This window comes from Crocuta crocuta, unplaced genomic scaffold, assembly GCF_008692635.1.
Source record: "Crocuta crocuta isolate KB4526 unplaced genomic scaffold, BGI_CrCroc_1.0 scaffold51, whole genome shotgun sequence".
Lineage (NCBI taxonomy): Eukaryota > Metazoa > Chordata > Mammalia > Carnivora > Hyaenidae > Crocuta > Crocuta crocuta.
In genome coordinates this window covers 2,566,821-2,589,029 of record NW_027527624.1, presented here as the reverse complement: position 1 = coordinate 2,589,029, position 22,209 = coordinate 2,566,821, and the positions used below count along the sequence as shown (strand labels likewise).

General features: G+C 46.3%; 1 protein-coding gene and 1 pseudogene across 1 annotated transcript in view; both read right to left on the bottom strand.

The window, feature by feature from the left end:
- Positions 1-22,209, bottom strand: part of MYO10 (myosin X) — a 236,355-nt gene that overhangs the window by 166,585 nt on the left and 47,561 nt on the right. The window contains exon 2 of the mRNA XM_077772062.1: positions 21,570-21,668. Within this exon, the coding sequence (XP_077628188.1) occupies positions 21,570-21,668 (99 nt within the window). The remainder of the gene's footprint in view (positions 1-21,569; positions 21,669-22,209) is intronic.
- LOC144238412 (U2 spliceosomal RNA) lies at positions 15,539-15,642 on the bottom strand (annotated as a pseudogene).

The window sequence follows — 22,209 nt, the reverse complement described above, 5'->3', positions numbered from 1 at the left end:
CCCCCCCCCCTTTTTTTTTTTTAAAGAAAAGTCATCCTTAAACTCAGGAGCTGGTCCCTTAGGAATGAATCTCACCCCCAGCTACCTAGCTTTTATACCAGGAAGTCAGGTCCCAGTCACTGACGGACCCCCAAATCGCTTCTGTCTATGCAACAGAGGAGTGGTAGGTAATAAACATTTTTTTAAATGACATTTTAAAAATCAGAAATTTGGGTGACATGTTTGTTATAAGGATCAAAAGGAGATCAATCCAATGAAAATACTTTACAAACCACAGAGAATGATATAAATGCCAGGCTTATACAGTACCTCCACATCACATTTTAGTGCTCACAGAGACCACGGAGGTAGTGACCTTTCTGAGATTATTCAGAGGAGCAGAACAGTGATAGTGATTTTTATTTGCTGAATTGGGTGCACTGGGGAAGATCCAACCAAATAATGTCAATTTAAAAAAAAAAAAAACTACAAGTGTCAATATACAAACATAGGATATTACTGGTTAATTTCGTTGAGGAGATCAGAAAAGATTTGCTTATCATTGGTTGGGCTGGATGGATGGAGACATAGATACAGATGCAGTGAATAAACCCTGTAAGAACAATGTCTTAAATAACTTCAACCACATGAAAAAAAAAAAAAAGGCAATACGCTTGAGGGCATAGGTTAAAAAAAGTCACAAAGTAATAAGAGGTACAGATTCTAGGTCACACGGGTGCTGTCCGTGAGCGATCACGTACACTGGCTAAGTCCTGGATTTAAAGAAACAGCTCTCCTTAGCACAGGTAAATCAACTCACTCACTGGGTCTTGTTTTCAGTTTTATCCTAAGTGCATTCGCTCACATGGGTTTACTGGGCAGCAGGTACCAAAAATTAACTCATTTCCCTGCCCCCCTCCTCTGGCTTCCAGACATTAATCGAATTTCTTAACGGGTTTTGTGACTCCCAGCCGTGACTCGCTGAGCAGACGGCGGCTGGTTAGTCCCTCACCGCTTCCAGTCGATCCAGCTTAGTCTCCAGGCCGGGACGAGCTGGCCCTCATTCCCCTCAGTCAGGAGACAGTGCACAGAACAAAGTGAGTTCTGAGCCGTCCAGGGAAGCCCTATGTGTCCCCGGTACTTCTGTTTTCTCTCTCAGATGACTTTGATCAAAGCACCCGGGGCCATGCCCATCACCACACAAAGTGACCCAGCAAAACTCCATGATCTGCTCAGTCCTTCCTTCCCCCCAATTACCCAATAACTGCTTGATGTGAAATGACCTGCGTGAACCTCCTTGGCATCTCTTTCAGGAATTCCTCAAAAGCCTTTGGCGGGCAGCCCTAGACAGTAGGTAAGAAAGGACAGTCAACCATGCCTGGGGGGACCAGCTGGGATCAGGAGTAGAAACGAAGTGGGGATGGTTTGAGACACCACTTAGAGAATCTCAGAATTTCATTACAAAAAGAATTCAGTATCATAGGTCACTTTTTAAAGCTACATCTTCTCTTTTTAAAAACTGTTCTACTTCTGGGGCACCTGGGTGGCTTAGTCGGTTGAGCGTCTGACTTTCGCTTGGGTCATGATCTCGCGGTTCGTGGGTTCGAGCCCCGCGTCGGGCTCTGTGCTGACTGCCAGCTCAGAGCCTGGAGCCTGTTTCGGTCTGTGACTCCCTCTCTCTCTGACCCTCCCCTGCTCACGCTGTCTCTCTCTCTCTCCTAGAAATAAATAAAACATTAAAAAAAAAAAAACTTGTTCTACAACATCGTCAAAAGCCAAGGCAACCTATAGTGATCCTCAGCAGTGCTTCTGAGTCAGGATGATGATACAGTCTCACCTGCGCAAGGAAATATCCCTGACATTCCGTCACTTGCTTAGAAGAGGCTGCAGGAAAACAATCCCTGGAAATCCCCGGTTCTAAGATCCACAGCATCATTCCTTTTCCAGACAGATGAGAGGCCAACTATGTATTCTCAAAGGCGAAGGAAGCCAGTCCCTCGGCTGTCCTTCCATGCGGTCCCTGACATCCTCAGGGTCAGGGTGTCCTGCGCCACCAGCTCTCCTAGCCGGGCCGACGTCCATTTTTCCCAGGGGGAGAGAAGGGCTGGCCTGCTTATAGCAACCTCCTAGCCTCCTCCACACTCTAGAACCCACGACCTGGGCTGCTTCTGTAGAACCCATTTCTCTAAGCCTTAATGATCTTTCCAGCTTCCCAGAACTTTGGAAAAAAAAAAGTACCCATGTTCAGATATGAGACCATCATTAGATATAATATCTCATTAGATATAATATCTAAGCAGGGCACCCGGGGGGCTCTTAAGCATCTGACTCTTGGTTTGGGCTCAGGTCATGATGACACGGTTTGTGTGATCGAGCCCCGCACTGGGCTTCTGTGCTAACAGAACCGAGCACAGGATTCTCTCTCCGCACCCCTCCCCCACCCCTCCCAGTCACGCTCTCATACTTCTCTCTCTCTCAAAAAGAACTGAACTTAAAAATAGTATCTACGAGAAAGCCTAAACTGTATTTTTATTCAAAAAAGAATTTTGTCACTGCTCTTAATTATTCTGAGCTTAAGCTTACACATTAAAATATCATCCTTACGTTTGGAAATATTACGTGTGACCCATTATAAATCATGTAAAAAGTGGGCTTATACAGCTACCCATCCATTTTCTTTTATACCTTTCTGTTCTATCAAGATTTTTTTTAATGTTTATTTTTGAAGAAAGAGAGAGCACGAGCAGGGGAGGGGCAGAGAGAAAGGGAGACAAAGAAGCCGAAGCAGGCTCCAGGCTCCGAGCTGTCAGCACAGAGCCCAACGAGGGGCTCGAACTCACAAGCCACGAGATCATGACTTGAGCTGAAGTCTGACACTCAGTCAACTGAGCCACCCAGGTGCCCCTGTTCTACCAAGCTTTAAAAGACTATTCCTTTTAAATAACGTGTGGCATAACCAGACAATGCAATACTCCTCAGCAATAAAAAGGAAAAAAGTGCAGGTTCACGCTGCAACACAAATGAACCTTGAAAACATCACGTTAAGTTGAAGAAGTCACAGAAGATTACATGTTGTAGGATTTCACTTACACGAGAGATCCAGAACAGGCAGGTCCATAGCTACAGGAAATTACTGCCTAGGGTTGGGGGTTCGGACAGGAGTGTTTAGGGGTGACAACTAAGGGGTACTGGGTTTCTTTTTGGGGTAATCAAACGTTTCCCAAATAGACTGTGGTGGTGGTGGTGACACAAGTCTGTGAATACATTAAAAGCCGCTCACGTGCACACTCTGAACGGGTGAATTGTTTGGGATGTGAATCACACCGCAGTGCAGCTGTTAAAAGAGAAAGCATTCCTCTCCACTGCAGACCAGAGCTCAAACTTACGGAAGTTATTAACTAATCATATCATATCCGAGGTGCTAAAATGTGGCCACGGTCTCTTTTCCCGTTTTAGCTCAAAGTAACATCTGCAAACTATTTTAAAATCTCCATCGAAGATAGCAACGAGCCAAGAATGGATACTTCTGAGTATGACTTTCCTCAAAAGGCGAGAATTATTTTCTCTGTGGTATTTACCATCGCGGAGAATGTCCCAATCGGAAACATCCTAAATAAGTATGGATGCTGACGTCCCTGTTCACAAGTGTACCTCCAATGAATGTTTACGAGGCCCACGTACTATTTGCTTAGGCACGTCCTTTTGATGAAAGGAGGAAAAACAAAGCACCGTATATTTTTTAAGTAAACCGTCTTCAAACTTTAATTATAAATGTTTTTTTTTTTTTTTTTAAATCAGAAAGAGAATGGTAATGTTGAAGACTGCTATTTTAACGTCCCCGGTTGATCGCGGCTCGGGGAAGGAAATTAGGTTAATCGGACAGGATTTGCCCTTTACAAAGGCATGCTGGCAACATTCCCCAGTGGCCTGATCTCTTTGGAGTCCTTTGTTACAAAAGCTTCCTGAAACTAAGGACAGCATATGTCCCAGCCCGTGGTCACAGGAGTGAACGTTTCTCAGCGTTAGCCTGTGAACATCTGTCATTAGCTCCCTCTGCAAGAACGAAAGCAGATGCTTGGCGCAAGCCACTGTGAACTCTGACATGGCAGGAAGGTGGATACATTTCAGAACAGAAGATCATTCCAGAAGACAAAAATACTTGAACTCTCAAGGGCTGGCTACTCAGTTACCCTTAGTGGAAGACTTGAAAATACCATTAAATTATTTAAAAATTATTACAAGAATTATTTGGAGCACCCAAACAGCAGCTAAAGACCAACTTGAACCTCCGAAATGAAGGCACGGCACTTGGAACTCCTAATACAGTCCATGTGCTGAATTTGTAAATGTAATGTTATAGTTTTATAAGGGATTACACAAGCCTGCTATAAAATCTTCATCCAGGAAAACCTTCGGGGACATTTTTTCCCCTCAAAAATTCATATGAACATTGCAAACCATCGTATGACATGCTGCGGTGTGCACTGCAGTAATTTAATCCTAAATAAGTTCCCTAAACTGTATTGACACAGATATTTGAAAGATATCAAAGTGAGGACGGTTTGAAATGAATGGTTTCAATGAATCATTCCAGCAAAGCAAAGGCAAGGGGGAGGCTTGAGTCTACAGATGGCCTCTTAAGCTCTCAGGTTCTGATCAGGGCCAGGACTAGGGAGAGGCTGGTGGCCAGGGCGCACAATTTACCAGATCAACCAATTGGGGGCGGGGGCGGGGGGGGGCATGCAAATGAATGCTGACCCTGAGTGCTTCTTTACATTTTGTACCCTGAGCACCTGGCTTACCTTACCTGAGTCCTGGTCCCCCCTTCCTGGTCCCCAGCCCAATGTTCTCTATACCCAGGTGGCACGGATAATGGGAAAAGATAGCATATTAAGCCACAACTAATTATCAAAAGCTTGAGCGTTCTACCCACAGCTTCTAAATTCAGAATCACTCTTCTTCCTTCTCTGGTGCTGGCATTTCACATAGAAAATGAGGACTATGTATTTGCCTAGAACAGCAAATGGTTAACAATTTCATTGCTCTTTAATATTGGAATAGGCACTGGGGAGGCAACCCGATGGCTCAGTCAGTTAAGTCTCTGACTCTTGTTATCGGCGCAGGTCATGATCTCACAGTTATGGGACTGAGACCAGAGTCGAATCTGCGCTGAGCAAGGAGCCTACTTGGGATTCATTCTCTCTCTCTGTCTCTCTCTCTGCCCCTCCCCCACTAGCTCTCGTTCTCTCTCAAAAATAAACTCATTAAAAAAATAGGTATTAGGTGTCCAAATCTGCACGGTAACTTCTGAAAGCTGTGTATAAGCACAATCAAGTCATTTTTTGCAAAACTTTTTGGAAATGTGCTGGGGTATAATTACCACACAGCACACTGGCTTTCTTATTTTTGCCGTACCTGGGAATGGCTCTCCACTGACCACCAGCACCCCCCAAATAGCCGGTTACAGACCACACCATTAACAGGTGTTTGTATTTAAAACGAAGCTCGCCAGACTAAGTCTTGTTTTTGACAAGACACCTTTCAAGAATGATTCCTTTATAGCCACAGCAGTCAAAAACGGTCCTTGGACTGTGCGAGTGACCATCTGTGTTTTTAAAGAACATGTTTTGGGGAGAAGACTGTGTATTAGGTGCTTTTATTTAGAACAGGGACTAAAAAACACACAAGGATCCATACATACACCCTAACGAGCCCTACAAACCAGTTCTCAGTGCAGTTCCAAAACTCGCAGCATCAGCAGCACCTGGGAACTTGTCAGAAACTCACATTCTCAGCCTCCAGGTCACACTGTGGGTGGAGACCCAGGATCCCGTGGTTTCATAAACCCTCCTGGGGGAGGGCCGGGGGGAGTCTGATGTTCAGAGGGCTGTTGTGTTCTGAGAGCCCCTGCCCTACAGGCAGCAGGAAACATGGGTGCTGGCACTGATCTGATGACCTCTATCCTCTTGGGCAGGACATTTCCACCCCACAGGGAAAATCAAATGACGGGGCTTCACCACAAATCGATCCGCTCTTCGGGGTTCACGGCACAGATTCCTGATGGCTGGTTGCAAATCCAGATTCCTGGGCCCCTCTCCAGAGAGGCCTATGCCACTGGGCATGGGTAGGGGCTCAGGAATCTCCATGAGCCGATGTATAGCCAGGACTAGAAGCCACTAGAAGGCCTTGGCACTAAATATCACATCAGAAGTAATTGGGGAAAATGATCCTTTAGATCAGGGTCAGCAAACTTCTTTTGCAAAGGGCTGGAGGGTAAAGAGGCTTTTCCACTTCCCTAGGATGCCGTGGGGGGGGTGGGGAGGGTGGAGGGGAAGGAGGTTGAAGGCAATCTTGGACGATCAGGCAATGAATGGGGATGGTTGTGTTCCAACACCTCCTCATTAAATCTGAATTTCATGTCATTTTCATGTGTCATGAAATACTATTCCTTTGATGTTTCCCAACATTAAAAAATGTCAAAACCATTGGGAGCTTGTAGGTTGTACAAAAATAGGCAGCAGGCATCGGCCGGGGTTTGCCTGTGCTGCCTCACTGCACACTGGGGTAATTACATGAGCTCTGAGCTCAGCAACGTGTTGGTACAAACACTTCAGTACAAACTGCTGCCTTCAGGAAAGCTAGCTGGTATTTTTAAGAACTGAAGTGTTTACTTTGCATATAGCAAGATACACGGCTTAAGGAAGCACCCAGAATACACGGGGCATGTCCATTACCTTAGAAAGTTCATGGGTGTCCCTGCCCAGCCAAAATTCCTCAGGAGTAACCGTTCAGTTTGCTTTCCTACCTTTAACAGGGCAATGCCACTGGTTTGAATTAAAAGCTGGAAGCTCACGCTCTCACTGCTGTTTTAAGAAACCGACACTCCTTAAATGGAAGTTACTAGACTAGGTGTCCACCAGGCATAAGCCCACTTTCCTCCCGAATGTGGGGCGGCTGCTTGGGATTCACCCATTCCTTCCTTAGAATGCCTCCATCCAGCCCCGTGGGGTCTTCCCAGGCATGAGGGTGGGTGCATCGCTCGAAGAATGAGAACAAGCCCCTGCAGGGAAGGGGAGATGGCCATCACCCATCCCCGCCCAGGGCTACCCTGAACGCCAGGGCCTTTGCCCCTCCTTCACCCCCCAGTACCCTCCCTCTCTTGAAAGAGAAGCAGGTACCACTTTCCTCAGTAACAAATGTAATTCAATTGGGTTGTAAAGACCATCACTGATGGCCTCTGTGCTTGAACTTGATGAAGGAATTTCAAGGGGTGCCTGGGCAGCTCCGTCGGTTCAGCGTCCAACTTCAGCTCAGGTCATGATCTCACAGTTCATGAGTTTGAGCCCTGCGCTGGGCTCAGAGCCTGGAGTCCACTTCGGATTCGGGGTCTCCCTCTCTCTCTGCCCCTCCCCTGCTCACACACACTCTTTCTCTCTCAAAAATAAATAAATCTAAAAAAAAAGGGGGGGTTCAGAAGCTGCTTTACAATTGAATTTCTCTACTGACAAATGAGAAAAACCTCCACAGTATCTTCAGCTGGAAGGAAAGGTCCCCAAACACTGGGTTCTGTTCCAGACACAGAAGGAAAAGGGGGTGGGATTGTGGGTGAGGGAGATGGGGAAAATCAGAGAACCCAAACTAAGGGTCATGCCCTCAGGATTGCGGCCCCTCCCCGTGCCCCCCCCCCCACAGGGCAGGGGGCAGCCCCGTTAGAAGCAAAGAGCGAATTACACAGTGAGAGATGAGCGAAGAGAACAGCTTTCCAGTTTACCTCGGATCAATATACCCGCGGAGTCAGCGGTTCCCTAATTTCAGGACCAAGAGAATCAGGTGGGAACCCTGTTAAAACACAGACCCCAGGGGGCACCTGGATGGCTCAGTGGGTTGAGTGGCTGACTTTGGCTCAGGTCATGATCTTGCGGTTCATGGGTTCGAGCCCCGTGTCAGGCTCTGTGCTGACAGCTCAGAGCCTGGAGCCTGTTTCAGATTCTGTATCTCCCTCTCTCTGACCCTCCCCTGCCCACACTGTCTCTCTCTCTCTCTCAGAAATAAATAAAAAACATAAAAAAAAAAATGGACCCTGCAGATCCAGGGTGGTGCCGAGGACCTTGCATTGTTAACAAGGGCTGAGGCACCTGGGCCGCTGAGTCGGTTGAGAGTCCCACTTCAGCTCAGGTCATGATCTCACGGTTCATGGGTTGGAGCCCCACACCCGGCTCTGTGCTGACAGCCCAGAGCCTGGAGCCTGCTTCAGATTCTGTGTCTCTCTCTTTCTCTACCCCTCCCCTGCTCATGCTCTGTCTCTCTCTCTCTCTCAAAAATAAATAAACATTAAAAAAAACAAGGGCCGAGTGATCAGGAAGCAACCAGTCAGAAAGCCATGCATGGACAAACACTGCACTTGAGTTTGGCACATTTAATTAATTGTTTTCAGAGCAGGGCAGGGGAGGGGGGGAGGGAGAGAGGGAGGGAGGGAGAGAGAGAGAGAGAGAGAGAGAGAGAAAATCCTAAGCAGGCTCCACACTCACCATGGAGCCAGACATGGGGCTTGATCCCACAACCTGGGGATCATGAGCTGAGCCAAAATCAACAGTCGGACGCTCAACCAGCTGAGCCACCCAGATCCTCCATGAGTTTGGGACACTTAAACCCCAAAGTCCCACTCAAACGGAACGTCCAATGTGAGAGGGTGGAAGGAAGAAAGAGAGGTGAAAAGGTCAAGAGCAGGTACTCCCTGAAGGGAGAGGAAGACGGATGGACAGACAGAAGGAGCTGTAGACAAAGAGAATGTGGGCAGAAGAGACCTTCCACAGAGCCACCAACGATGGCTGGAAAGAAGCCTCGTGGGGAAACACCAAGACCTAGCAACGATGGTTACAAGGGCATTTTCTAAGCCCCGCACGCAGAAGTCAGGCTTTGTCCACAATTTTCAACATAATGTTTTGAGATGAGGCTCATTCAGTCTATGAAATAGTTCTGTACCCGGCTGTACATTAAACACAGCACCCGAGAAGTTTTTTAAAAAATGTACTACAGGGGCGCCTAGGTGGCTTAGTCAGTTAAGCGTCCGACTTTCGCTTAGGTCATGATCTCGCAGTTCGTGGGTTCGAGCCCCGCATCGGGCTCTGTGCTGACTGCCAGCTCAGAGCCTGGAGCCAATTTCAGAGTCTGTATCTCCCTCTCTCTCTGACCCTCCCCTGCTCACGCTGTCTCTCTCTCTCCTAGAAATAAAATAAAAAATATTAAAAAAAAAAAGTGTACTACAGCCTGAGTCCCCACTGACATTCCGATTTCATTGTTTGGGGGGCAGCGTCAAGGCTTACGATGCAGGCTTCCCAGCGAATCAAAATACGCAGCCAGGGTTGAGGACTCTCATCAGAAGCAGCAGCACAGAAGCAAGATTGTGAACACAGGACAATGAAACATCAAAATAAAAAATGTGTTTTTTTTTTTTCCAGACCTTTCTATTTCCCTAGAGCAATAAAACAAAAGCCACCACAAAGGAGGAGGAGTGGGGGAGGGGGCATCTTGAAGAGTGACCTCAAGAGAAGGCTCGGAAGTCTTGACGAGAAGACATCGAGTGCACTCCATCCCTGGGGCCCAGAGAAGCACCCCCAGCGCAGCGGCCGGGACCTGGGAACACACCCCCCTCACTTCAGTTTGCTCCTCAAGAAGTCGTGGGAGGATGGTCGACCCTGGAGCCAAGCCCCAGCCCCGCCACTTGTCACTGACCACACGTGGACTTCCGGACGGTCACCCCACCTACGCTCAGTTTCCGCAGCACGACCGTACAGCGAAGGGCGCCTTCCCCACGGAGGAGCCGGGAGCACCACACGGCACAAACGGCTGGAAGGCACCAGTGTGCTGCCTGGTAGAGGTCACCAGGCACTCCCCACCCCCTCAACCCATCCTACATGCCACCGGATGAGGAGGAAGTGGCTTAGGAAGGAGTGGCCTCCAGGGGCGGTTGGGTGGCTCAGGTGGTTAAGCATCTGACTCATAATTTTGGCTCAGGTCTTGATCTCATACTTCATGAGATTGAGCCCCATGTTGGGCTCTGCACTGACAGTGCGGAGCCTGCTTTGGATTCTCCCTCCCTCTCGCCCTGCCCCTCCCCCACTCACACTCATGCTCTCTCTCAAAGTAAACATTTTTTAAAAAAAGGAAAAAAAAGAAATGTGGTGCCTCCTTTTTCCCACCGCTCACCAGGGAGGTGATCACAGGAAGCATGTGATCCCCGAATTGCACCACAGCCGCAGCCTGGGATGGAACTCTGAAATCGTGTTTAAAACTGGAATCAGGCAACACAGGGCCTCTGCTCCGCCCCAGTGCACTGTGGGTCCCTGGTCTCTGTACACAGACTAGAGGCTCAACTCCCCGTGTGCAGCACTGAGTCTCTGGGGAAACTGGTCGCACGTTACAGGCCTATGAATGAATTTGGAGAATGGAATGCAAAGTTGTCAGTCACACAGAGAGAACCACCTGGATTTGTTTTAACAAACTGCCTCTGCTTTTTCTACTGAAATTGCAGCCAGCACTACACGGCCGTGTCTAATTCCTGCAGATAAACTGTAAACTGTCTTGTTTCCAAACAAGATCGTCACATGCATTTTTCACAAAATACTTATAATAAACGAATAGGGTTTAAATCTCCAAAATAAAAAAAAATCTAGTTAAAAAAAATTTTTTTTAACATGTATTCATTTTTTTGAGAGACAGAGAGCAAGCAGGGGAGGGGCAGAGAGAGCAAGAGCGAGAGCGAGACAGAACCTGAAGGAGGCTCCAGCTTCTGGGCTGTCAGCACAGAGTCCAATGTGGAGCTCAAATTGATGAACCATGAGATCATGACCTGAGCCAAAGTCGGCCACCTAACCAAAGGCACCGCCCTCAAAAAATCCAGTTTTGATGGAATATTTTCTATTCACCTCTCCAAGTCATAAACTGCAACCTGGTCTGGGCTGAGCACACGGGATTAGTTAGCTATGCTCAGTTCACTGGTACCAGGAATGCAACAGAGCATCCTGCGTACCTTAAAGTATGAGCGATTCGATTTGCTAAGCTTGACCACAAGACAGAAAGCAACAATACGGCTGATGGCACAAAATGTGCACCCTTCTCTGCGTGCCTGCACATCAGCGCTGCTGGATGTGCGATGGGCTCATAGAGGCACAAGTAGAATGTGCCGCCCAGAAGCCCAGCCTGGAATCCCAAAGTCAACTGAAGATGAGAGGGGACAGGCAGGTCAGAGGCAGGCTCAGGTACAAATAGACCAAGCCTGAAGGTTGGGAAGAAGAAGCTCATTCCAGAGGAACAGAGAGACCACAGTCAAGAGAGATTCACAAAGGAGAAAAGGAAAAAGGCACCAATTTGGCCCACCGNGGGGGGGGGGGGCGCAGGTAGGAGAGTGTGCACTATTCAGCTAGGGCCTCACTGGGGCCAATAAATACCATCAACAGCATCTAATTCCCTAGCCACCTGTCTACCTATCCAGTGATGGGGCCAGGCAGGGTGGGGCCCAGCTGTCCCCTCCAGAGGGGACAGGGAAAACACTACGGTCTCAAAGAGTCAGAAATACCCTGGACTCTAAATCCACTGAAACTAGATTCACATAAAGGTGCCAGGAGGCCAGGGCCCCAGAGACTGGGTTTTCTTAGGTGTTACTAAGGCATCTGTCAGTGGTCCTGGGAATATGGCGGGTAACAACATGGAAATGGGGTGCACTCTTAGCAAGCTAAGGCTGGCCACCCTTGACACGGCCCACATTCCTCAGCAAGCCAACACATCCTGTAGTGTGGATTACTGCACATGGTTTCCCATGTCAACGTAGATGTTGTTCAGGGTAGATGTGGAAATATAACGGGATAACAATCTCAGGCTTCAAAATGCTAAAACTTACAACAGTGAGTAAAATTTACAATACACAGAGCTGTGCAGATTTACAAACATGCGCATGTTTTCTTTCTGGAGCTAGGTTCACTAATAAACAAGTGGATTTTTTTTTCCCTGTAGTCCCAGAGTGAAAATGAATGGAAACATTGGACTTTCCATCTTTGAGCCACAAGATGCCAAACCCAATTCTTGGAAGAGTTCTAGAGAGGAAGACTCACGTGGCTTTCAGAGCATGAAAACACTTTTCTCACTGAAGACCAAGTACTTTGGGCAAAGTGCATTGTACTTGGTCTTCAAAGCAGGACTGAAAGTCCCAGTGGTGTTCAGTCCCTGGAGTACAGACTTCTAAGAAACTCCGCAGACTGGTGGTTAATATCTAGCCTAGAGACGGGTATTTCCAGGATGAAATAGCAAAATGTGGGAAAGGCATGGAGAATTTAAGAGGCTCCCAGCTCAGTGTAGTCTTTTCAATACAGCTGCACTGTTTTGATTAAAATGACTTCCAAGAATAACAGATGGACCCATACGAAAGTTTCAGCAGAAGAAACCAACCCATCTGATTTTTAAAAATTATCTGTCACTTGTCACCAGCGTGTCCCTCTTTCCCCTTATTTTTTTCTTAAAGTTTACTTATTTATTTTGAAAGAGAGAGGGAGGGAGGGATACAAAGAGAAGGAGGGAGGGAGAGAGGGAGAGAGAGAGAGAGAGAGAGAGAGAGAGAGAGAGAGAGAGAGAGAGAGAGAGAGAGAGTCCCAGGCAGGCTCCATGTTGTCAGCGCAGAGCCCAAGGCAGGGCTCGAACTCACGAACTATGAGATCATGACCTGAGATGAAATCAAAAGTCGGACGCTTAACCAGCTGAGCCACCCAGGTGCCACCCCCCTTCATGTTTAGCTGGCTATGCAGACACCTCCCTTTTGAAAAGGGTAGGGTTGAGACAGCACCATCCATCCTCACTGCCATATCACGTGGCTGGTGCCAATATTCAGCAGTGGTCAACATTTTATTCTCTCCCCCAGGAACCCGGAAGGTAGGTCTACAGCAAGTTTTCCTTGACGTGGTCTAGTCCTCGAGAAAGATACAAACCAGAATTTCTAAGGTGCTCTTATTTTCTAAAAGTGGCACCAAAAAAGGTACCCAAGAAGGTACCCATAATTTAAAAATAAATTACCCACGGAGTTAGTGCTTAATGGGTATAGAGTTTCTGTTTTGGGGTGATGAGAAAGTTTTGGAAATACTGGTGATGCTTTCACATGTAATTAATTCCACCAAATTATAGTGAAAATGGTCAACTTTATGTTATGTATATTCACAATAAACATACACCCTCAACAGTAGAGAAAAATCCAAACTCCAGTTCACAAAAAAAAATGTATACCCACTTATTTTTCTTTTAACTCTAATCTGAATATTCACAGCAGAATCCGGTCACAGCAAATCATTTACACACCTGGAGAAAATGGAAACCCCAAAAGGAATACAAATCCCACGGCTTGTCACAGCTGTTAACAAGCACACAAGAGCAACAGAATTAAAGATGGCAGGCAGACTCCACCAGCCAGGGCTGTATACTGTTGCAGGGAGATGCTGTGCCACTTGACGGGACTGTGGAAACACTCCCGTTTTGTTAAACTTCACTGGGTGCCACCAGGAAAACTCCACCTTTTATTCCATCTTGAACTCATAAGCATATCAATAAGCTTAGACACAAAATTAAACCTGAGGGTCATGAACATGCTCTTGGGCTGAGCCACAGAGAACCGTCCATATTCCATCCCCCTGGCCAAGAGAAATGGCAATTTCGTATGGTTCAACTGGACCCAAATGTTAGTCTGGAAGCAGCCATTACAACACAAGGGACGCTTGAGTCTTGAGAGGCTACAAGGGGCTAAAACATACGTAATCTAGGCTTCTTTCCTTCTGAAAACAAAAGGGGTAACATTTCCCCCCCAGATATGTGCACTGATGAGAATGTTTCTCTTCACATAAAAGGAAAGAAAAAGGTTGAGACGGTGATAGGAAGAGCAATATAAGAGCAAGGGGGTTCTGTCCAGCCAGGGGACTGGAAAGTACCTGTCCTGTTGTGTCCCAGCTTGGCTCCGAGGCTCACAGCACCCTGGTGACACTGCTTCCGCATCATCAATGCTGCCTGCGCCCCCAATTCCTTCCCCTCCATCTTCCTAACTTTAAGTGTCTCCCCACTGGTCTGCCCCTTCCCCTACCACTCACTCGAAGGGAAGGGTCCCGGGGCGGGGGTGGGGGTGCTGGGCCACCCCACCTGGAGGGCTGCACCAACTACCACGCATACAAGGAGCTGGCTGACAGCGAGGCCCTTCTCTGCAGGCAGCTGCCTCGACCCCAGCTGGCTTTGCGTGTGAAGCCTTGTGGAATGCTGANGCTGGGCCACTGGCTTCCTTTCAGATGAGATTTTTAACTCAGTTAAAATATCTAGCATCCAACACTTCCCATCAACAGTCAGAGCCAACCTGCTGCCCCTGGAAATGAACTCACAGAGTTTGCGCCGTCCACCCTGACAGCGTGCGGGGCCAGGGTCCCATGTGCTGTGAAACAGGAGGTGTGCGGTGTGCGGGCCGCCCCACTGTCCACTCTCCAGCACCCGGCAGGCTGGGGGGAGAGCTCCCCAGGGCCCCGGAGAGGATGCACAGGGNGATGGGGTGCCACACGCGGGGGGAGGGTGTGCTGCACACGACATCCAAGGAGCACGCGAAGACACCCGTGAGGGCAAAGTGAGGGGAAAACAGCAAAGAAAAGCGGCTGGACAGGGTAGAAAGAGTGTGGAAATGACTAAAAACGTAACAAAAAAATATCACTACACTAATCCTTTATCAGGTTTCACAAAACTGGGCCCAAAGTATTCACTCCAACCTGTCAAAACCAGAAGGTCAAACCAAAAGGATTAGAGACGGCTTTACATGGGAGGTGTGATTATAAATATTTAGTAGCGTGTTTCCTGCAGGGCCGAGAAAGTCTGACTTCCTGCGGGATCCAGGACCGACGTGAGAGCACCAGGCAATCTAACGGCCTTTTTGTGAATGAATAAAATGAGAAGAATAACTTTTAAACCCAAATCTAATCGTACTTGCTGCAAGCAAATACAAAGAGAAGGGCGAGGAGGAGGCCATTTATCTGTAGACTGGGGCAATTAAATCCCGAGCCGAAAATATTTCTGAAGACCCCATAAAGAGACAATGCAAACAAAAACCCAACAGAATCATGGCAAAGAGTAATTGTCTTGATTAAGTTTACTGGGGTAAGTTAAATAACTACCTTAAAGCACAATTAGGTAAATTGATATCACTGTAATCTTTTTCAGAGCAATCAAATTAGGCGCTGTTCAGAAACGATAACAGAGCTCGCTCTCAAAGTGAAAAATCTAATTTAGAACTTATTATTCAATTTACAATGCTCCGAAAGGGTGCTACGGAGATCGCCCGTGCACCTCGTGGATGTTCCAGAAACGCTCAAGGGTGTTCAAGGCTGTCTTCCATCTTATGCTTTCCTAACAGTTGATCTTTTAGCCACACTTGTACCCTGCAAAGCTGTGATGTTCTGAAAGTCTGTCCACAGTTTAACATCCAAGAAGTACACAGGTGTACCTNCTAGACACACGAAAAACAAAAAAAAAAAAAAAAAAAAGGGGGGGGGTTCAAATGAGTTTTTTGGTTTCCAAAAATTTGGTTTCCAATGCATACAAAAGTTAAGTTCACATCACTCTGTACTACACTTGATCTTAGCCAAAAAGCCAAGAAGCGACTGCACTATACTACCATCTATTAAGGCAACAGGCCTAAAAGACAATATACACACCTTAATTTAAAAATGCGTGCTAAAAAATGCTAACCATCATCTGAGCTTTCAAGGAGTCATAATCACTGATCCCATAATGAACGGGATAATGAAAACGTTTGAAATATTGCAAGAATCACCAAAATATGACCAAGACACAAAGTGAACAAACAGTGTTGGAAAAATGTCACCAACAGACTTGCTGAAGCTGGGTTGTCACAAATCTTCAATCTGAAAAGAAATAAAACAAAAAAAAAAAACAAAAAAAAACGGAAAAACACTAAAACAAAAACAGAAACCCACCGCATTATCTGCAAAGCTCAATAAAGCAAAGTGCAATAAAACAGTGTACGCTTATAAGTAACTCTGAGGGCAAGCCCTGGCCTGCCCACATGCTGTGTTCACCACAGGCCACAACTATGCCTATTTTTCAGCAAAGTGTGTTAGCAGGTCTCTTGCATAGTTCTTTTTCCATCTGCAAATACCTCACAGCGAGTAGAGCATAAGTTACAAATCAAATGGGAACATTCTGGTCCTCTCTATTCCCTGGACCAATCCACAGCAGGTTAAATGTTAGTGTGGAAGGGAATTTTAAGTTAACAGTAAACCTATCTCCCTGCCAAAAAAAAAAAGGCCGACTGCATACACAAAATTCTCAGCGACTAAATGAAATCAGAAAACGTGCCCTTTAGTGCTCGCACAAAAAACGACACACTATTATCTCCTACCTACCCTATGTCCCTGAGGGCCCACTTTGGGAGTTTAGTCACACAGGGCTCTGCTGGGCTTTCCACACCAAACAGGACTTCAAAACTGCTTCGTGATCCACTTGAGAACCATTTTGGGGCAGTTGGCACAACCCGGCCACGCTCATGGCGTAATGATCCTAGGAAGGAAGGGCACAGAGCAAGGGGAACCGGCAGAGCTTTAGAAGCCAAAGGAAAGTTCTCCAGCTCTTTTTTTTTTTTTTAACGTCCATTTATTTTTGAGAGAGACAGACACAGAGTGTGAGTGGAGGAAGGGCAGAGAGAGGGAGATACTGAATCTGAAGGAGGCTCTAGGCTCTGAGCTGTCAGCACAGAGCCCGACACGGGGCTCAAATTTGGGACCGGGAAGGTCATGACCCAAGTCAAAGTTGGATGCCTGACTGACTGAGCCACCCAGGCGCCCCTCTCCAACTTTACTTAAAGCCCTCCGCCTTTTACCTGTGCTTGCTTCACAACCTTAGGACTCGTGGTGCGTGTACGGGGTGGAAACAACTTCCAGCTCTTGCGGCCCCACGACCCCCTGGGTGCTCTCAGGAATGTCCTCTGTGTCCTCACTACTCAAATGCGCTTCCTGAACCAGCAGCACCAGCAGCCGCAGAAATGCAGAGTCTCAGGTCCCGAACCAGACCTGTGGACCCGAATCTGCATCTGAACAAGCCCCCCAAGGTGATTCCCGTGAAGGATGAGACACACACTCCAAACCCGAGGGCAAACTAATAGTTTCCGAGGCTGTTCTGAGAGTTCACATTTTAGTAACAAAAACTTTACTAGAATTGTTTTTAAAACTGCAGAAAAAACGGGGGTGCCTGGGTGGCTCAGTCGGTTAAGCCTCCTACTTCAGCTCAGGTCATGAGGTCACCATTTGGATCGTGGGTCTGAGCTTCACACTGGGCTCTCTGGTGTCAGTGTAGAGCCTGATTTGGACCCTGTGTCCCTCTCTCTCAAAAATAAACTAACATTTAAAAAAAAAATAAATAAAAATGCAGAAAAATACCCATTTGACAACTTTTACTAGTTATCATTTGACCTCAAACACTGAGGTTTTTTTATTGTGGTAAAATGTACATGCTAATGTAAGATTTACCACTGTAACCATTTAAGCGTACAGTTCAATGGCATTAAAGCGCACTGCATGGCTGTATACCTATAACTATCATCTATCGGCCTTCAGAAATGTTCCAAAACATTCCAAAAATGTTCCATCTTCCAAAACTGAAACTCTGTACCCAATAAACAATAACTCCTTATTCTTCCCTTCTCCCAGACACACTGATTTAAAAGTAACCAATACTTGCAAAGTAAGAATAGACAGGCTTGACCAGGACAAGGCCATGCTGTGTCTTTGACCCTGATTCCTTCCAGAACCTGTCCCTGCCCAGTTAAGGAGTAGATGTTCCTGTCCTGGGGACCAGAACCAGTTCATGAACTTCCCCTAATCCTTGGTAAATACACCCATATGTCCCACGGCAAATGGGATGTGAGGGGAAGTCAGGAAAGAAAGACACTAGCGTCCTCTGGCCACTCTCAATTCTTGATCCAAGTCTGAACCCAGTTCTTTCCATCTTGTGTCACTCTTTTTGTATCTTAAACCCTGTAATTCCTACACAAATCTCCGAGCTAATTATACTTGGGAATGACAGAGTGGACAGCCTAAGATCGAGTATTTGATGGCCTACAGAAGGAAGATTAGAAGTCAAAGTTGAGAGTTGCTTTCATGTTTAAGTGCATGTTATTCTGGTTTGGTTCTAAGCCCACAATCCCTAAATACTGTCAACAGTGACCAGAACTACTGGCCTGACCACCCCATGCCACCTCTGCTCATGGAGAGCTACGCATGGAACAGACCTGAAAATGGCTTCACGTGGCACAGAGTGACGACCTTGTGTCTTGGGTAGTGGCATTAAGGGCCGGAGATGCTGTGGGAGGCTCTGTAGAGCGAAGTGTGGCAGATAAGAATAAAAGCCATCTTAGAACTTCAGGGACACTGTGTCAAGAGCAATGTGCCAACCAGAAAAAAAGGATAAATACGGTACGATCCCTCTCACACAAAGTATCCAAAGTAATCGAAATCAGAGAGAAAACAGAAAGGTGGTTACCAAGATCCAGTAGGAGGAGAGATGGGGAATTAAGCGTTTGCTGGGAATAGAGTCTCAGGATCGAAAGATGAAAAAGTTCAAGATCTCTTGTGCAATAATTTGAATATATGTAACACTACTGACGTATACACTTAAACATGGTTACGTTTAATGTCATGTGTCTTTACCACAATTTTTTTAAGGGGGGAGTGGGAGTTAAAAAGAAAAACAGAATTTGGGAGCCTGGGTGGCTCGGTCGGTTAAGTACCCAACCTCGGCTCGGGTCATGATCTCACGGTTAGTACCACCCGGCTCTGCGCCAACAGCTGGGAGCCTGGAGCCTGCTTTGTCTGTGTCTTCCCCTCCCCAACCTGCACTCTGTAGGTCTCTCTCTCTCAAAAATAAACATTAAAAAAATTTTTTAAGAAAAAGAAGAATTATCTTTGGGATTAAGAAATAAGTCAACAGGGGCGCCTGGGTGGCTCAGTCGGTTAAGTGTCCGACTTCGGCTCAGGTCATGATCTCACGGTTCGTGGGTTCGAGCCCCGCGTCGGGCTCTGTACTGACTGCCAGCTCGGAGCCTGGAGCCTGTTTCAGATTCTGTACCTCCCTCTCTCTGACCCTCCCCTGCTCACACTCTCTCTCTCAGAAATAAAAAACATTAAAAAATCTAAAAAAAAAAAAATCAAATAAAATAAAGAAATAAGTCAATAAAAAAAAGAAAATTCTATGAAAAAGCTTTTTCACAACACCTTCAGGAACAGAGTTACATCAAGTCAGGTGCACTGGTTAAATACCGTTCTTTTTTACATCATCTTGGGACATACGCATAGAGCCTAAGAGGAAGTGAACTGTCATCTGAGGAAAGTAGGAAGGAAAGATGGACAGGATAATAGCAAGACAGACAAAGGCAGACCAACTCTGTGTGGGAATGGAAACACGGAAGCCGTGCCCGAACAAAAGCCACTTAGCCTGTCCTCAGTTTACAGATCACACTATACAACCTGAGAATCTGCCGAGAAAGAAACCAGATGGGGCAGCAGTGCGGCACCCACGCTGGCCATGACCGCTACACATGTGATCGATCTGCCCCTCTCTCCATTTCCCGCAACCTGCATCTAAAAAACACAGCTAGGTCTTTACCACCAAATGCTGAACAACTATCCGAGACTGTCAGATGAAAAAGAAACTGAGGAACTGCCAAACAGCCCAGTCACACCACTGGTTATTAAGCCAAGAAAGGAGAACGGTACCACCAAGTACATGATCTCTAAGAAGTTTCGATCAGCAAGTAGCCATTGGTCTTAAATGACTCAGCACTGACACTCAAGCTTCCGTTCTCAACAAACTTGCAAACCAGATTCAGGGACTATGAGCTTTAAATACTGGACACATGACCTCCTTCTCTCTTTAGGTCTTAGATTTTTTTTTTTTTTGAGTACTTTGGTAGTATTTATATACTTAGAATATAGTAGTAAAACAAGTGGGTTGTTTTTGGACAAAGACTGTGTTCAAGATGTGACAGAGGCAGATAAAATATGAGTGCATTTCCATTCTGACTTAAGTAACCATCTGCTTGTCCAACTTTTTCTTTTGAAGCTTACAATTGGGTAGAACTAGTTTTATCCAAGTCATCACCACTTGGGATACAAATATTATGACACCTCTTCTACTTTACAATTAAACGAATGGCTATTTTTTACTATTACTTGCTAAATAATACTCTTTGCTATCTTATAATCGTTTGCTGAATAGTTGCCCTCTGCCCCAATTTTCAGGATATTCGGTGTATCCTTAAGACTATATTGACTTCTATTCCGTTTTTTGTTTTTTTTTTAATTTAAGTCCAAGTTAATGAACATAGAGTGTAATAATGGTTTCAGGAGAATTTACGGATTCATCACTTATATATATATGTTATATATATATATAACATATATATAAAAGTTTATAACATATATATATAACATACATATATATATAAAACTTATATATAACACCCAGTGCTCATTCCAAACAAGTGCTCTCCTTAATGCCCATCGCCCACCAACCCCTCCTCCGACCCAACACCCCTCCGGCATAGGTCTTAAATTTTGATATGTGCCTCTGAAAAAGGCATCCATCTGTAACATTAAAATTAGTCTCCTTTATAAAATGGAGACACCAGCCTCTTTTCACAATTGCCCAAATATAACCAGTGAGCCAGTTCTGAATTCATCTATTTGTTTTCTGTGATATTATAGCTCTTACGTTACACCAAAGAACCGGAAACCAGAAGCGGTGGATTACCCTCTGCACCAGGAAACTTTTCACTTGCTGAACGAGGTGGACGAGGAAGCTCGGGGTAGGTGGGAGAGTCCATCTGGTTCTACAGGATTTCCTATTACTTCCATTCTCACTGGCAGACTGGCTATTTCCAACGCCCTCAGAAATTTCAGAATTTTCAGGGAAAGTGGTAATGGAACCAATATGCATATATCAGTAATTGTGAAATTTTTCTGAAACTGCTTGTACCCTATACTGGTGATTCTCTGACAGCATTCCCAGGGAGAGAATGAGCCAAGTGTAGTGCTTTCGGGTCCCGTACTGGCTGCAACACCGGGTGTGCTCCATTTGGAGAATGGGATTGCATCTCACGCACTTATGGTGTGCGTTATACATTCTTTCTGGCATTTGGGTTTACCATTTAGAAAAAATTATTTAAGGGGCGCCTGGGTGGCTTAGTCGGTTAAGCGTCCGACTTTCACTTAGGTCGTGATCTCGCGGTTCGTGGGTTCGAGCCCCGCGTCGGGCTCTGTGCTGACTGCCAGCTCAGAGCCTGGAGCCTGTTTCAGTCTGTGACTCCCTCTCTCTCTGACCCTCCCCTGCTCACGCTGTCTCTCTCTCTCTCTCTCCTAGAAATAAAACATTAAAAAAATAAAATAAAAAATAAAAAAAATAAAAAACTACTTAAGGTACAGAAGGCGGAGGGGAACACACACACATGATCTCATGGAAGACAACCCCGGGAGGCAGAACGTGAACATCGTAAAGCTGCAGAAACCTGTGCTCACCTGACCATAGTCTGTCCGGAAGACGACGACGCCCTCTGCGCAGGAATTGACAGTACTTGGAAAGTGCTGGCCATTTTCTCTCAGCCAGACCCGTGTCCCCTGTAAACAAAGCGAACAGGATTTAACTAGGAGTTTGGGCTGTGTTTCGTGGCAAATCACCACTCTCAAAATTACTGACTACTGCATTCCTTTAAGAAGGAAAGAAGTTTTTAAGAAGCAAGTGTTTTTCTCAGACAAGAATGGCTGCTCAGAAAGCATCATCCCCAGCCATTACCAGACACAGCATGACCACTGTCCCACCAGAGGACACAGAAAAGGGAAGAAAGTAACCCCCCCCTTCCCAGTCCCCCCCTGCTGAAATGCAAGTGGTTTATGTGGATGATCTCATTTCACTCACAAATGCCCTTGAGGCAGGTGCTATTAGCAAAGTCAAGTCAGGGAAGTGAAGGCCTGAAGGCAGCATCAGAAAATTGAAAAGAACTTGACGCCAGGCAGTTGGGTTCCAAAAACAAGTTGAACCAGGTCCTGACACTGCTTCGCCCTGTAACAAAAACTCCTTGGGATCTGCTGGCTCCCATCTTCCCAGCGCCAAGCCCCACGCACTTGACCACATGGAGGGCATCAGGACACCCCACCGACT